General features: G+C 42.4%; 1 protein-coding gene across 5 annotated transcripts in view; it reads right to left on the reverse strand.

Moving 5' to 3' along the window:
• The window catches only part of TGFBR3 (transforming growth factor beta receptor 3), a 268553-nt gene that overhangs the window by 92365 nt on the left and 159700 nt on the right, over positions 1 to 16488 (reverse strand). For all 5 annotated transcript variants that reach the window (XM_019501597.1, XM_019501599.1, XM_019501595.1 and 2 more), the window contains one exon: positions 4017 to 4154. In XM_019501597.1, the coding sequence (XP_019357142.1) occupies positions 4017 to 4154 (138 nt within the window). The remainder of the gene's footprint in view (positions 1 to 4016; positions 4155 to 16488) is intronic.

The raw sequence follows: 16488 nt of genomic DNA on the forward strand, positions 1-16488 counted from the left end.
TTTTTTTTTTTTTTTTTTTTTTTTTTTTTTTTTTTTGTTAGTAAGAGGGTACTTTTGGGTTCTATTGAAACCTATTCCAAAACAGCAGTATAGGCAAACATTTTCTATCACTTGGATATGCCTTTGAGAACTGCTTTTTATAAAATTCCCAGGGATTAGAGCCCAACCATTCCAACAATGTGGGAAGATGTTCTTAATTTCTTTATTATCCTCTTCCTCCTTACACTAATTTTCTATTAATGTGTGACAGGGGGCCATCTCACCCCACCTGGATCCCTTCTACTCAGGCGGTCTACTCTCCACCATCATACTGGGCTGCCAAGTTCCCTGAGCCCTTCTCCCTCTCGGGTGTGACCCCTTCTAGGACCTTTGGTCACACAGACCCTGGCTGCACCTTGAGGCCAGTTGGAACCCCAGGCCCCTGGCTCTGAGCATCCCTTGTGGTGGGTGGTCTGGCCCTTCAACCATTCTGGTCCTAGCCCCAGCATTGACCAGTCGAAGGTTTCTCCAGTCAGGTTAATGAGCCACTCGCCCTCTCTCTCATATGGGTCTGCCTTCTTGGGCCCCCTCCACACCCAGCTCACTCAGTCTCTAAGGCTGGCCTACACGCAGTCCTTCAGGCCCACCTATGCGACCCCTACTCTACACAGCCTTCTCACACACCATCACTGGGTCCACTGCTGTGCCCCCTCACTGAGGCTCTCAGCCTGACACCCCTTGGGTCTCAGACTTGATGACATGCCTGCACCCCTTGCCTGTCTCCTTTATGGGCTAACCCACCAGGTTGCGGGGGCTGAGGCTATATGGTGCCCCATCCTCGCCTTTCACCAAGGAGGCACTGGTGTGGCATTTCCTTGGGACCACCCTGCCACAGGCAGCCCCACCACACCATCCTCCCCAGCAGGGTGTAGATTTAGGTCATTCCCCAGGACCAGGAGCCTCCTCCATCCCCACAGTTCCTACCCTTAACCAGGTGTTCTGGGAGCTGCAGCTCCAGCTGGTGATGTTATCTCTCTGGCTCCCTGCAGTGACGCTTGCTCAGCAATGAGGGCCTGGGTTTATAGTGAGGCTGTTCAGCCCCATCCTCCAATCCAGGAGCCCCCTTCTAGTCATATGCCTGCCTCATTAAGCTGTGCCACACCGCACCAGCCAGCTGCTCCACAGCCTGTTCAAGCCTCTTACAGTGGCAGGAACCAAAGGTGCTCTGGCAGATAATGAAAATAAAAAGCAATAGCATAGGCACAAGGTATGGCACCATACAGCCTCTCTTTCCTACAGTCACATCAGCACACTACAGTTCTGATCTTTGGTACTCTTGATATTCCAGTCCAGGGATTCTTGAGTAGACAGCAGGGTTAGGGTGATGTGTAAAAATGTACCATCAAGACTAGAATGACTAGACATTTGTAACATAAGTGAGGATCTTAACTAATTTGTCCAAGGTGAAGTTACTGCACTATTCCATCCCTAGGTATCACAGAATCTGAAAATATTTAATAGCCCCAACCGTGCTCATCAGCAGCAAAACACTGAACATTTTTTTTGGAGAAATTATAGCCATATTTCCTCTACCACCAAACTGACCTACGTGAGCAGTACCTCATTTCTTTTTCTATGAAAGTGTTTGAAAATAAGCCTTTCACAATAATTTTCTTTAAAAGGGGTCAAGTTCACAAGTCATCATATTCACTTTATTTTCCCCGACTCCTACACAGAAATTGACCAGTTGCCTCTGTGCCCACACAGCTCCAATGGTTAATCTTAGCCTGATGCTGTTTCCGGAGATAGCCAGTAGAACTACAGGCACAGAGCACACTTTGAAAAAGCCATCCCCTGGGAGAAGTCTCAGTTTTGACTAAACTTTTAGCATGCAAATAAATCATTGGGATTAAATACCAAAATAAAAATTATATACATAAAACAGAGCAACAGTAAGATAACATGGGCCATCTTACCTTTCTGTACAGCCCTAAGCACTCACCCTAGATACAAAGAACAAGGCAGTACCATCTTCGATACAGCATTTATGCTGACTTCACCTCTTAGGAGGGAGTCTTCCTCCATTCTCTTTACAGTGAAGATACCTATTGGCTCAAATTCTACTTTGGCTTGCATACTGAGCACTATCAGCATTTCAATGATTTAGCCTATATCTTCATTTTAAAATGAATAGGTTATGAAGCCAAAAGAGAGCAGAACCTGATTCTGATTCATACCATGCCAACTATACTCACATGAGAGATCTGCATGTGAGAACAGAAAAAAGTAAGTAGTAAAATGTGGGCAAGAGCTTAGGCTAACTCTGTACAGAAGGTATAGCCCAATCATGATTGTCTTTTTGGTGCCAAAAGTGGGTGGGGTTTGCCATGTTCACCACTTGTCACCCCTGTACTGACCTCTGGAACCAAAAAGGATGGAAAGAGGGAATGGAGTTTCAGACCACCCCCAACTGGGAAGTAATTCTGCAAGGGCCAGCAAGAAAATCAAGCCTGCCAAGCAGATAGCCCACCTCTTCTCTATAACAGCAGAGGTCAGAAATGCTGTGGTGGTATCTGTAGGGCCAGACAATTTCCTTCCTGACTCAAAAGGCTGCTGCTCCTCCTCCAAAGCTTACAGTCAAGTTCACATTTTCAAACCTTTCTTTGGAACCATGAGTCTGGGAACATGTTTTTGCATAGAAGTTTAGATTCTCAACATCTTCATATGAATCTGACGATTGAGACCGAGTACACTTCTACTGTGCTTATGCCCTAATTAGGTTTGCCCAAATTTGTGAGCCCCACTGAGCTAATTCCAATATGCCCAACACAAGTGCGTTTTAAACATCAGCACAGTCTTCTCATAGCAAAGTCTCATTTAGCGTCCCAAGTGAATGGAGACTACCATGTGGGGACTGGGACTGGGACAGCAGCTCTCCTTCCCACCCCAACAATCCAAACCAAGGGGATTTGGAGATGTAGGGGTAGAAAAAGAAAACACAAGTGGAAGGTAGAAAAGATATATGCAGGGGGAAGGGTCAGAATGGAGAAAGTGCTTTCAGGGCAAAGCTAAAGAAAACAGCAGCTCATATTTCACTGAATACTATGGCTACTAGAGTCTTGCACAACAGCTGACCAGCTGTGCCCTTTCCTACAGTGGCACAGCTACTTACTTCCAATGCACTCCTGCCAGCAAGAGTATTTGTCTGAGGAACAATGACCAGAATTTCCCACTGGGCTATGCCCCTTTATATTGCCCACTAATGCCTTAAAAGCAAACTTAAGCTGTCCATAGATATCTTGCAGCTAGAAATAATGTTTAGTTCTGTTATTATAATAGAAAATAACAAGGCTGTGATTCTAATAAAGCAGACTCATCATTAGACATGATGTCATACATTAAAAATCTAATCCAAACAATCAGTCTGTTTCACTACAAGTAGCAAGCTTGAATGTCCTGGCAAACTGCAAAGCTACGATTTGCAAACAGTAGGTAATAATTGGATCTTGCAGCATAACCAGTACTCCAGCCTTTTTCAGAAACATAAATGACTTCATTTTGGACCTACTTTGGTCTTTTCCAGCATTTTAATAAACCTTGCATCATATGCATGAGAAGCTCACCTCATATATATTTGTGTTTTGGTGAGAGACCACACAGCTAGCCTATACCCATAATACTTCCCATTGCTTTGATGCTTTTAGCATGATAGTACTATCAGGACTGGCAACCTGTTATAGGCCACACAGCTTCTCCGACTTGAAGTGTTGCTAGAGTTAATAACTACACAATATGCAAATTCTATAAAAACAGATTTGTTCACGTGTGCGCATTTTAATTCACACAACTAGCAACTGGGCACTTTCTCAAACTGCTTTCCCATGTCCCCTAATTTCTCCCCAGGGCCCTATGCTGAAACTTGATCTCCAGTTAACTTTGTTTTAAATTTATGCTTACATTTTTTCAAAATGAACACCGTTAACCCCACATGCTGTTTTACAGAGCGGTGACGATAGACCAACAAACTGTATACTCACAAAGAAAAATCTTCGGATTCCAGATGCTAGTCTTTCTGGTTTTATCTTCCAGGTCAGGGGCAGGGGAGAGTTAAGAAGGAACACCAGAGGCTTTTGATGAATGTGCACTGATGAAATAGGATTCAAATGCAATGTGACCTGCAGAGAAACAAAGGACATGTGAATACTTCTCTATGAGCATCTAAACCAACATAAACACCACTTAAAGTGCATAAAGGGCATAAAGTGGAATTTGACACTGTGAAAAAGAAGTGACCGTAACTATATCACAGTTTTTAGGATTCAGACCTTTAGATTTGGGATTAAGAGTTAGCTTAATTCCAAACTGTCAGTCACCAGAACAAAGATAACAAAGAATGAAATAGTTAACATTTGTGCTGTGTAGTTGCAAAGCGCTGCTGAAGTGTTTAAGAAAACCCTGACAAACACTGATCAAAAAGTATCTTGCAAAAAGGTCAAACCACTCAGTTGAGAGCTAGAGAACAAGGAGATAAACAAAGAATTGCAACCAGCAAATAGAAGTCAGATTTCTGGTTTCTAGATAGAAGGCTAGAGATAGGCCTACATCTGGTGATGTTTGTGGGATTTAATCACACTTCAGCAGTTTAAAAAAAACGAACGCCATGTCTAGTAGCATAAGATGACAGTACTACAGCAGCCCGTCCCTTTCCAGGGAAGGCATATAAAAAGGCATACAAAAATAGAACAGAATAGGATTTTTAGGTTGTATTTACAGGAAACCCTTGCCATTCGCAGATTCGCCATTCATGGTTTTGAATATTCGAACTCACCCTCGCCCCACACATGCTCTTGCCATGCTCCCACCTCCCCCCACTACCATGTTGGCAGCATCTGCAGGAGTTCCATGCTTGCCACCACCATGCTCCTGACATATTCACAGATTTCACCATTCACAGGGATCTCTGGAACATATCCCCCATGAATGGTGAGGGTCTCATGTATACTATTTCCTTCCCAATCCCAGGCCCACTGCTGAGGAAATAAGCCACACCCACTTGCTCCTTGTCAATCAGCCATCAGTCCTGAGCGCCTCCTGCCCCGCAGCACCAGACAGCCTGAGTACAACCGTGTGGAGGGTAGCACGCATGTCCACTCTATGCCACTCAGACCCCTCCTAAGCTATTGTTATGGTCTTGGGGGCTAGGGACACACATTCAAAAAGCCGGAGCCTGAACTGATTCAATCTTTGCATGTTAGTCTAACCTGGCTAGGCTGAACCAGTTTGTAACTGTACAGACATTCTCTCTTGACTGAGGAAATTCAGGCACATGCCTGCAGTGGCTCAGGCTAGAAGCCAGGAGGCACTAAAGTAGCCCTCCCTCCCCTTAAACAGTGCTGAGCTGAGGGGGGTGCTCTCATAAGAGAAACTTATAAACCTCCACCCTGCCTGCACTGTCCCAGGCTTATTCCTGCTTGTTGCTCAAGGGGTGGGAGTGCTGCCAGACTCCCAGCCCCCTGCAAGCACTCTGAGGCAAGGGGGGGGGAGGTGTGCAGTGCATGCATCTGCTGATGATACAGAGCTTTTCAATCTCCCTGCTTCTTTATACTGTCTGCAGCAAACTGACAGGCAAGCAAGCCAGCAGGGAGCTGATAACAGTGTTTATCACCTCATCAGCAAAACAATAGCCTCTCTCTGTTAGTTCAAACTCTTCTTAAACAACTTACCAGCTGACCTGTTGATTAGCTCCAAAAAGCCCTAAGCAGTCACTGTTCTGCCTGCCAATCCCAGTGAAATGGAAGACACACACAGACACCTCTCGCCATTAGTTAGTATACCACATGACTAGGGTCTGTGGGGCTGGGGTCTGTGCTGTGGGAGATGGGAAGGGGGATCCCTGCTTCAGCAGCAAGCAGTGAGGGTAGGGTGGGGCAGGGGGTGATCCAGACAGACCCTGCTGTACCTGCAGTCTCTGCTGGAGCTCTGGCCAGGAAGCAGAGGGGAGGGGCCAGGTCTGCTGTAGAGCAGAGAGCCCTGCCCAGTCCAGAGAGCATGCTGGGATGCTGGGGGAGTTTGGTTTATCTTAAACCAGCAAGGTGTCTGGGACAGACATTGCATAAACCAGTTTGAGTCAAATCAGTTAAGTCTGATTTATCTTATTTATTTTCTGATTTATCTTGTTTATTTTTTAGGTTCATCTCAAACTGGTTTCAGCCATTTTCAAACAGTTTTACGTGCACTGAACACCGGTTCTGTTACAGGTTTAAACCAGTTTCTGATCGCTTAAACCAGTTTATGTGTAATGTCTTTCCCTAGCCAAGGAACTAGAAAGGACCACATGGAAACAGACATAATAGGTAAGAGTTTTCAGTGATCTCCATAACAAAATAACAGCCATGCCCTTAGACCTGCAGAGGACAAACCTCTATGATGATTAACAGACTGGAAAAACAACCAGTATTCAATTCTTCTCAGGGAGAAAAACAGCAGTAGTAATTGATTGCTGTCCCAACATACTAGATTTTCCAAAGAAGGTTTTAATTTATACCACAACAGTGAAAAATACAGTGACTGAAAACAGTGTCTAGTCTAGTTAAGATTTCAAAAACAAAGAAATTACGTCAATTCAGTGCCACTGAACAGGGCACAAAGGGATTAGACAAGTCAAATGTTTTTCAGTTTATGTTTGTCAGACTGAAAGCATTTGAATTAATGCAAATGTTTCTCTCTCCATCTTAACAAGTTGAGTCTAATGACTAACAGTTTAACTGGGGACATCTGTGTACAATGCTTTTTCTGTATGCTGTGATGATGATGATAGTAGAAGGGAAGATATTTTGATGGCACTACTACTGAAATAGAAAAGGGGAAATATTTGCAAGACATTTAAAACTTTTTTTCTAGAAAGAAAGTAATAGCAAGGAAGTCTAACTGTAATCATAGCAAGAACACCTGTTACAATTAGATCCAATACTCCTTTGCTCTTTAATCACCAAGCTCTCTGTGAAAGAAATATAGGGTTGATATATTATAGGGAAAGTAGTAAAAATGTTTGTCTCCATTAAGCCAGAAGTCTTGAGCATTCGTTGTTTGAAAGACAGCACGATTCAAACCTCAAGCAGATCTGATTCCTCATTTTAGAGTGAACTGAGTGGGCAGAAATAGAATTAATCAGAAGGCAGAGGATAGCAAAGATTTAAGATCCTTTTTGCACAAGACCAGTATAAGAAAATGCAATCAGAAAATGAGAACCAGGATGACTAGCAATCTTTCTGCAGAAGTATGGTTCTTGGCTTTTGAATTCATTCAGATTTGTAGCAAAACCAGTAGGAATGCAATTGAGATGCATACTACACACATGCTAAGTGTGCAACTTGATTCGAGTGAAAAAGTCTTTGTATGTAGCTCAAACTTTTCAAGAAGATATAGTTCTCTACAACTCTCACCAAGGAGTAAGAAAAAAAAGTTCACTTTTACTCACGTGGTATTCAGTTTAAAAGAGTATGCTAGTAGCAAATTACAAGAAAAATCTGAAAGAAATTTAGAAGTCTTTGGAAAACTGCAACTGCTCCTATTATTTGTTGCATTAATCTTTTGCATCAGCAAACTAGTGGACCAGCTGCCAAAAGTGAATAAATTGCTATTACAATAAAACAGAAATTCTCACTGTACAAACTGATCGGTGAAAGCCAGATCCCAGGATATTGGTATGAGTATTACAAAGGAAAGGGTTTTTTTGTTTTCTTCAGGTCTGCATATCTGTTCTAGCCTGTAATCCCCACAATGAAAGTCAAATCTAGGTCATACCCATATGATTGAGGAATAGAATCAAGATGGCTATTTCCATCTGCTCAGTACATTGCAAGGAACTGGCAAACTTCATGCAGCTTATCATCATAGCTTTGCGTATAATTGGATATTTGCCACATACAGTTAATTACACCAAGACTTTCCTAAAATCTGTTGTATTTTGTGCTACTCTTAAATTATGTTGGTCTCAACTAGATTGCCATAGTGATAAAACTGAAGACTGCTAAAAACACATAGCAGGAAGTATGGGTGACCTCAGTGACATTGCCTACATGTTTTATAGCTTGCTAAGAGTTGACTAATTGAACATCTGATATTATCAGAACCAATCATGAGGGAAGAGCAACAAAATGAAACGATGGAGTGGGAGTGATTGCTGAGCTTGTACTGTGTTAACTGATGCTGGGTTAGTGTCCAAAGCAATTTTTTGGTGCTGCCATCTTGGCTCTGCAAGATCCTCATGCAAAAACACTGCAAAAAAACAAACCACCCCCGAGTTAGAGGTGAATTCCAAGGTCAGTCTCAAAGGATAAGTGCAGATGTTTAAAAAGCATCTGCATCCTGGTTTTAAGGATGGCCTGATAGAAGAGGTTTAGCTTATCACACTTTACTCAAAGCATGGTAAGTTAAAACAGGAGCCAGCCAAACAGATGTTCACTGTTTGGTGGAGGGGCTCACAGCTTGTCCATATTGGCTGCTGGGGGCACTCCCAGTCCTGTCCTGTTCCCCACCCCCAACCGGTGACTGTCAGTAATGGCTGAAGGAGAAGGAAGGGGACATAATCCCCTGCTGTGAAGGTCCCCCTACAGCTTGCTAGCTGAGGACTTGGGGGGAGGGTGGGGCCAAGTCTTCATGGGGGGGAGGGTGCTCCCCTCACCCCCAGCCTCTTGAACACACACACACAAAAACAGCAAGCTTGGGTTTCTGTTGATTAACCTAACATCCCAGGTTTGCCATTTTAAACTCTCTGCTAGTTTAAAATGTTTCCACTAATTCTTGTGATCTTGTCATCATTGCTGTTTAGTAATGAACAGTTTAGGGTATTAAATATATTTCTCTTGCTCTTACTTTGCAAGGGAACTAAGACATGAAACAGGAGGACCCAAGCAATAAGCACAAATATTGGTTTACCAAAACTCAAGTTACATCCTTTGCAAAACTGGTCAGGCAAGCTTGTGTTCACACTTTTACTGAGTTTTTCTTTAGGCTTTGAGTCAAAAAACATATTTAATATCAAATGCCTAAACTGTATAGTCTCAAACAAGAAAAATAATCAAATATTCTAAACTATCTTCACATAGCAGAGGTGTAAACAAGTAGGGGCAAATCTGGCAGGATACTGCAGAAAGCAGGTTTCTTTGTTTTTTTGTGGGGGGCGGGGTGGGGAGGGGAGGGAAGAGGGGCGATGCAGGAATCTTTCTTATGCCAGGAACTCAAAAACAGTCCCTGGCTGTTGCTGTTGCCACCACTTCACTTTCTTGAGCTCTTCCTCTTAAAACAGCAGCACCCAGGTATCTGTCCACTGGCTACTGCTACAGCAAAAACAATGCTGTAAGGCTGGTCCTTGCTGTCCAGTGTGGACTCCATGAGCATACAGGACTATTTTGTCACCTACTTCTCCTAAGTTAACATTCAGGGCTGCTGCCCCTCTTGCCCATTTGTGTTATGCTACTGTCACATAATGAATATATGTGATTTTTCTCTGTCTTAGGTATATTTTTGGTACCATTTCCACTCAGAAATGAGCACCAGTTCAAATAAATGAAAGGCTATTGCCTACATTAAGTTATTTAAATTCATGATTGGTCCTCTCTGACCAATTTTATTCAGAGCAATGCATTAAAACTCTCTTATGGTGAAAAGTTAGGAAACATAATTTGAATAGTCGAGACTCAAAAAAAAAAAAATTACTAGCTCCCATCTTCCTATCATTTTTTAATGTAGAATGCTAACCTGATATTAAGGAGGAGTTCCTAGCAGAAGTGTATACAGTTTATATTCATACAATATAATTCATTAAATGCAAATACAAACTTTTCTACTGAAGAGAATTTGCAAGAATTCTTGTTATTTAGAACCTCTGAGATTTGTAAAAGAAGTCAAAGAACCATAAAATTGCTTTGACCAAAGCAGTTTTTGCCAAGTTTTTCTAATGGATCCAGCAAATTCCATCCCTGCAAAAAACAGTACGAGTCCTATGGGCAAAAAGTAATGAAGACAGTTTTGGTTATCTACATGTGAACATATACAATTGTATTCAAAACTAACAGGTCTGTACCACATAATAAAGTACACAGCCCACCTTTTGTCTAGACCCTCTGAACAGTTCTGTTTACCAATTAAGTCATGCAAAAAAAACAAGATAAATGTTCTGCTAAGAAACAGCCCTTTGTGACTTGATATATCTTAAGAATTCTTGGCTGTTATTCCATTACAATTCTGTCTATTCATTCATATTTTATAATCCCATTGTTCAATCTAGGTTTAAATGCACATGGATCGACATCCTTCTAGCCACAATGTCCCTTACTGTGCAGGGGAAGAGGTGCTAGATATGGCATTTGACCTATTCCCAAAAGAAAAAGCAGGACAATCCTTTGGAAAAAAAAGTCACAAGATGTCTGCACTGAAAATGATTTTTTCACAAGCAAAAAACCTTTCTTTATGTGAAAATTTGCAAATAGTAAATCAAGAACAGCGCAAGCATGTATTGCTACCCTCTTCAAACAAAAAAATACCTCACAACATGAAATTCAGACCTGGCAGCTTCTTAGACTCATGCCTTGAAGAAAAAGTGAAAGGGCAAATACTTCTCTATTGGTCTTGGTTACAATGTTCCACTAGGCTAGGGACAGAAGTTACACATAAACCGATTTAAGTAATCAGCGACTGGTTTAAACCTGGTTTAAATCAGTAACATAAGTTCAGTGCACAAAAACCAATTTCAAAATGGCCAAAACTGGTTTGAGATAAACATGGTTGAATATAGCATCAGACTTAACTGATTGAGCTCAAACCGGTTTATGGAACTTGTGTCCCAGGCGCCTTCCTGGTTTAAGTTAAACCAGAATCCCCGCAGCACTCCGGCATGCTCTGCAGCCCTAGGCTAGGCTGTGCTCTCTGCTGCAGTGGGGCAGGGCTGGCCTCATCCCTCCGCTCCCTAGCCAGAGCAGGGGCAGGGGTGTGGCCAGACACGGCATGAGGTCAGGGAATGTGACAGGCGCAGCAGTCCCTCTCATGGTTTCCCATGGAGCACAAGCCTCTTCCGAGTGTGGGACTACACTGTGGGAGGAAGCAGGGTGGGAACGGGGTTGTCAGAGCTGCCACAGACTGTGTGGGGTCCTGGTGCCATCACTTACCCCACGCAGTCTGCAGCAGCTCTGCCCACCCCACCCCACTCCCAACCGCAGCACAGTCCTCCCACTGGGAATAGGCTTGTGCTCCTTGGGAAATCATTAAATGGGCTGCTGCCCCTGCCTTGGTCCCTGCCCCCTCACCACTCCAGCAACAGGGGCATGACCAGAGGCTGGCCAGCAGGGCCCCCTTAGATGAGGGTGTCTGACAGAGAGGGAAGAGAGAAACTTAATACATTGCTCACCCTGCACAGGGACCAGTCAGTGGTGATGGCAGCAGTCAGGGCTGGCAGACCCCAGGTGTGGTCCCCCAGGTGCAGAGGGTGTGGTGGGAGTAAAAAACTCCTCCCTGCCCCCTCTGCCTCAGGGGGCCATGCCCCTGCCACTGCTGCAGCAAGGGGGAAGCACCAGGAGGACCCTGGCTCAGGTCTGTGATAATGGGACAGGGAGGCGGGAATTGATCCCCCTCCCTGGCCAGTTCATTTGAGGCTACTGCTGGGGCTGGCCACACCTCCCAGCACAGCTTTCCTGTAGTTGAGCACTGCTCCAGCACCTCCTGGCATTTGGCCTGAACCACTCTAGGCATATGTCTACATTTCCTGAGTGAAAAGGGAATGTCTATTTAGTTGCAAATTGGTTCAATCTAGGCAGGTTAAACTAACTTGCAAAGATTGAATCATTTCAGGCTCCAGCTTTTTGAATGTCTGTCCCTAGCCCCAGGGTGGAATGAATCCTCATGGCCTGTTCTGAGCCTTTACCCAGAGGCACAGCTACTCAGTTTGGTCTCCATATCATTACTGATCAGGTTTCACCTAAAGTGTCAGAGTATCCTGACTGTACAGTTAACTCAGGCGACTGACAGAGCCAGCCACCTCAAAAGTATGCATTCCCATGGAACAGCCCTATCCACCACTGTATCCTCAGTTTCTGTATGTGACCATGTGCATTTGCAGGCCTAGCCCATGGTTATTTGTGCAGAGATGCGCTAGAATCCCTTCCAAGTCAAACATGGGATAGTGCCTAGTATCTTGTAAGCAACTAAAACCAATTAACAGAAAATGTTCTTGATCATTTCAAACCATTAAACCAGAATGTTTAAGGAAAAGATTTCTAACTAATAGCAGAAGAGAGCAACTAAATCAAAATAATTTCACTTATTTCACAGATAAAGCAACACATAATCACGAACAAAAACTAAGCAGATATGCTCCGTTGATGAAAGTTTCTCTTGATTATTAATGTGTTTTCAACTTTTTCATAAATACAATTCTAACATGTCTGGGCACACTTTTAAACAAATGGCCCTTTCAGTAATGCTCAAGTCCTAGATCTTTATATGTCAAACAGTATTGTTCTTTCAGAATGTGTTTGCCTGTCTCTTAGCCTCCTTTGACCCATGCCCACCCACTCCTCCCATGTAATACATTTCTAAGCTGAAGAATATTTTAGTTACAATCATAGACAAAAATAATTTGACTGATACTAAAATGAATACATTAAGAAAGTTAGTTTATTTTAATAAATTTGCTATCCCAACACCAAGGTAAATCACTGTGAATGGGAAATGACACGCATAGAAACTGTCAAGTCAGTTAGATGATATCATTCAATATCAGATTTAAAGTCTTTTTAACAAAAATTAAGCCAGAGTTAAAAGATACCATGTTTTATAGATGACATAACTATCAAGCTAAAGCAAGGCACTGCTTTGAAAACAGTATGTGTGTGCATGTTTATGTATATTAACGCTGTCTATGAAGTTCCTTTAAGACTCCTAAGCAGATATATATTGATATATCTGTATATTTTTCTCTCTATATGGATCTGCTTAGAGATCTTAAAGGAACTTCATAGACAGTAGTAATATGCATAAACATGCACACGGATAATGTTTGCTAACACACACACACACACACACAAGCAAGCAGTGAGGTTAAGACAGCTGCAAAGGTTTTGGTTTCCCTGGAGATGATAGTTTCATGGAAGGCTGAGTATTACCACAGCAACCAAACTACAAAAACAGACCATGGGCTCCTGCCCCATTACGCTGGTAAAGTAATTTATATTACGTGAAAGGATATGGCACAAATGTTGAAAACAGATCAAAGTACATAACACTGTTAAAGCACCATTTTGCTTTGCTGACTTCAAGGCATCAAATCAAGAGTTTTGTTATGAAAGATGAAAGTCAAGTGCCAAGGATTTGTAAGATTGAATTAACTACTCTAGCATGAAGACCTTGAGATGAATTCATAGCACATTTTCCAAAACAACCATTGCAAATTTGCGCTAACAGACCAGGGCAAAATATGCTGTATTATATCAATTTACACTGCCCATGCTAAGACAGCTGTTCCACAATGCAGCAAAAAAAGTTAACTCCAAGAGAGCATACCACATCACATGTTCAAGTCAGAAACACTGAACACAATGCACTAAAGGAAGACCTATATAAGCTTCATTCATTACTCAATATGAAGTTGATCCTCTGCCTTCTACAAATTGGAACTAAATTGCATTTAGACTAGAAATCTGAAAGCTTAACATATTCTTCACTTTGGTCTATATTTGAATCTTTTTTAGTGAATATTAATTATTATCCATAAAATACAAATTATTTATTGTTTTGAAAATTGTGAGCAGAATTTGCATGAAAAGGGGACTTTGAGGTCTACTATCCAATTTAAGAGGTTTACAAATTTTCTGTCAATTAAGTTTTAAAAAAATTCCAGTTCACTGGCTATAATGGAGTTCTACCAAGGACAAATTTCACATATTGTATACATCAAGTTTTCAACTTTTTTGGGTCAGTATACCCCCCAGTGGCTGGACATGGAACAGTGTACCCCCAACAGCCAGATGCTGAGAAGGTGGGGAGGGAGGTGGCACATAGTTGCATATGGAGTGGCGCCTGCGTGGGATGGTGCATGGTGGCGCTCCATCCCCACCTACCCGCACATACCCCCTAGGGCCTTCTCAAGTACCCCTGGAGGTACACATACCCCTGGTTGACAACCCCTGGCATACAACATTATTTAAAAACCTTTAGAAGATAGATTGAGTATTTTATCAGGAATTACTTAGTTAACAATTGTTTGGGTTTTAGTCTCCAAGAGATAATTTATTTTTAGAGGAAAACAAAGACCAAAAAGACCAAAACAAAACAAAAAAGAAACACAAACAAGACAAACCCCCCTCCCCCCAAAAAAAACACCAAAACAAAACAAACCCCACTCTTCAGACCAGGGTAGTCAAAATGGAACCCATATATTGTATCCAGGTTTTTGTCTTTTCAACCATTGATTTCTTCAAGTTTATGACATTTTTCTAAGAAATGCCATGTGCCTGTATATTCTAAGTCCCCACAGATAATTCCAGTGACAGTGTTTGCATCCAAACTCAAAAAATTGCATGAGCCACGATCCATCTGCATATGAATATATGACACAGGTCTTTTTCACCATTTAAGGTTTTCAAGTGCAGGTTCTTCCTTCTGCTGGCACAAATTGAAAATGTGGCTACATGTGTGAGATAGGAGTGAGTCTGACCATTCAAATCTGAACAGAAATCTCTCATTGAAAAATATATCTCCATCCTAAAAAAAGGTTCTACCTAAACAATTCACAAATTTTGAACAGGTTTTTTATTTAGTTTGAGAAGGAAGCTATTAGACTAACAAAAACAATGATTAGAAATACCATAACGGAGATAATGCAATATTTGAGATGATCTTCCCATTTCCTCAGATAAAGAATTACTTTGACAGAAAGCACTTTAGGTTAGTAATCTTGTTCTATTCATTCTCTTAGCTTTTGGTAGTGGCCTTTCGTTACTTCCCCCTGAAATGGAGGCATGTTTCCTGTTCAAGGTTGGCCAATGCAGGCAAAACATGGTCTCATCTCCTCAACCATCTAATAGACTTGTCTAAAGGAGTGTAAGTAGAAAGCAGACCCTCATTCAAATGAGTGTAGTTATTAATTAACTGCCTGATCCCTGTGCAGGAGGGCACAAGAGTAGTGAGGAAACACTATGATTCATGTCTACAGTCACTTCACTGGGGCAATTTTGCCCCTGTACCACACATTACAGATTTTGACTGTTTTTACTGTCTGGTAGTACTGGTGGCACTTACTAACTGTAACCATGTGTGCATGTTGTGGTGGGAGAACTTAAGTTCACTTCCAAAACTACATATAATACTCATAAAAATCAATTCTAATAATCATTGTAGACATAACCAATTACTAGTTTTGTTAGCTAGATAGCTGACTGCAGTTTGTTTGTTTTGGCATGTTTGAGCCCAGTAAGCCAAATCCTTGATATTCTTATCTCTTCAGAAAGAGAGTTAGATTGACTGAACAGCAGGTTTTAGCTCTTTTGTAAAAACCATGGGAAAGATTCACCCCTGGCATAACTCCAGTAAAGCTGATGGTATTCAGTCAGAGATGAATTTGGTCCCACATGTTTTACCTAATACAAACCTAATGCTGATGCACAACTAGCTGACCCTTATGAGCTGTACCCAGACTGGAGAACTGGACTTCAAGAAGAAGAAGAGAGAAGAGCACTTTCTCCTTTATTAGGGGTTGTCTTAAATTCATAGTCAACTTGGATTTCAGTAAATGTATTAGCTATAGAGGTAAAATATAAAAGTATAGACCAGGCATTAGCGTGTGGGGGCTGCTCAGCTTCCCTTTGCCCATCTACAAAGGGAATCTATAACATTCCCTATGTCTATCTACAAACCTGTGGATTACCCTGGCACATGGCATTGAAATTTCAACTGGTTCCCAATATCCAAAGACTTGAGTCAGGCTCATGCTGTTTCATGCAGGACACACAACTAAGGTAATTAGGGAAGATGCACTGGGCATCTGAGCTAGCAACAGGTGCAGACACAGGAAGCATACTTTAACAAGTAGCACAATCCGAGCAGTTGCAAAGCTTCCTACCATGCATGGATGACCTCTACCGTGCGTGGATGACCTCTACCTGACTCAAGAAGTCTACGGGCCAATGAGTGGTAAAGCGCTGTTTGACCTGGTACTGGCTACTGGGGATGACCTAAATCAGCAACCTAGTGAGTGATCGATGGGAAGCTGGGTGACAGCAACCATGAGCTGATCACCTTCACCATCCACCATAAAGCTGGCAAGTCAGTCAGCAACATGGAAGTCCTTGACTTCAGGAAAGCCAACTCTGACAAGCTCAGGACGCTTGTCAGTGAGGCCCTAAGGGACCACGACCCCAGGGGGAAAGGAGTTCAGGAAGAGTGGCTGCTTCTCAAGGGAGTGATCCTCAATGCAATAGCTAATTCTATTCCATCTCGGAGGAAAGGCAGCAAGAGGGC

This window comes from Gavialis gangeticus, unplaced genomic scaffold, assembly GCF_001723915.1.
Source record: "Gavialis gangeticus isolate Ggan-Ray unplaced genomic scaffold, GavGan_comp1, whole genome shotgun sequence".
NCBI lineage: Eukaryota > Metazoa > Chordata > Crocodylia > Gavialidae > Gavialis > Gavialis gangeticus.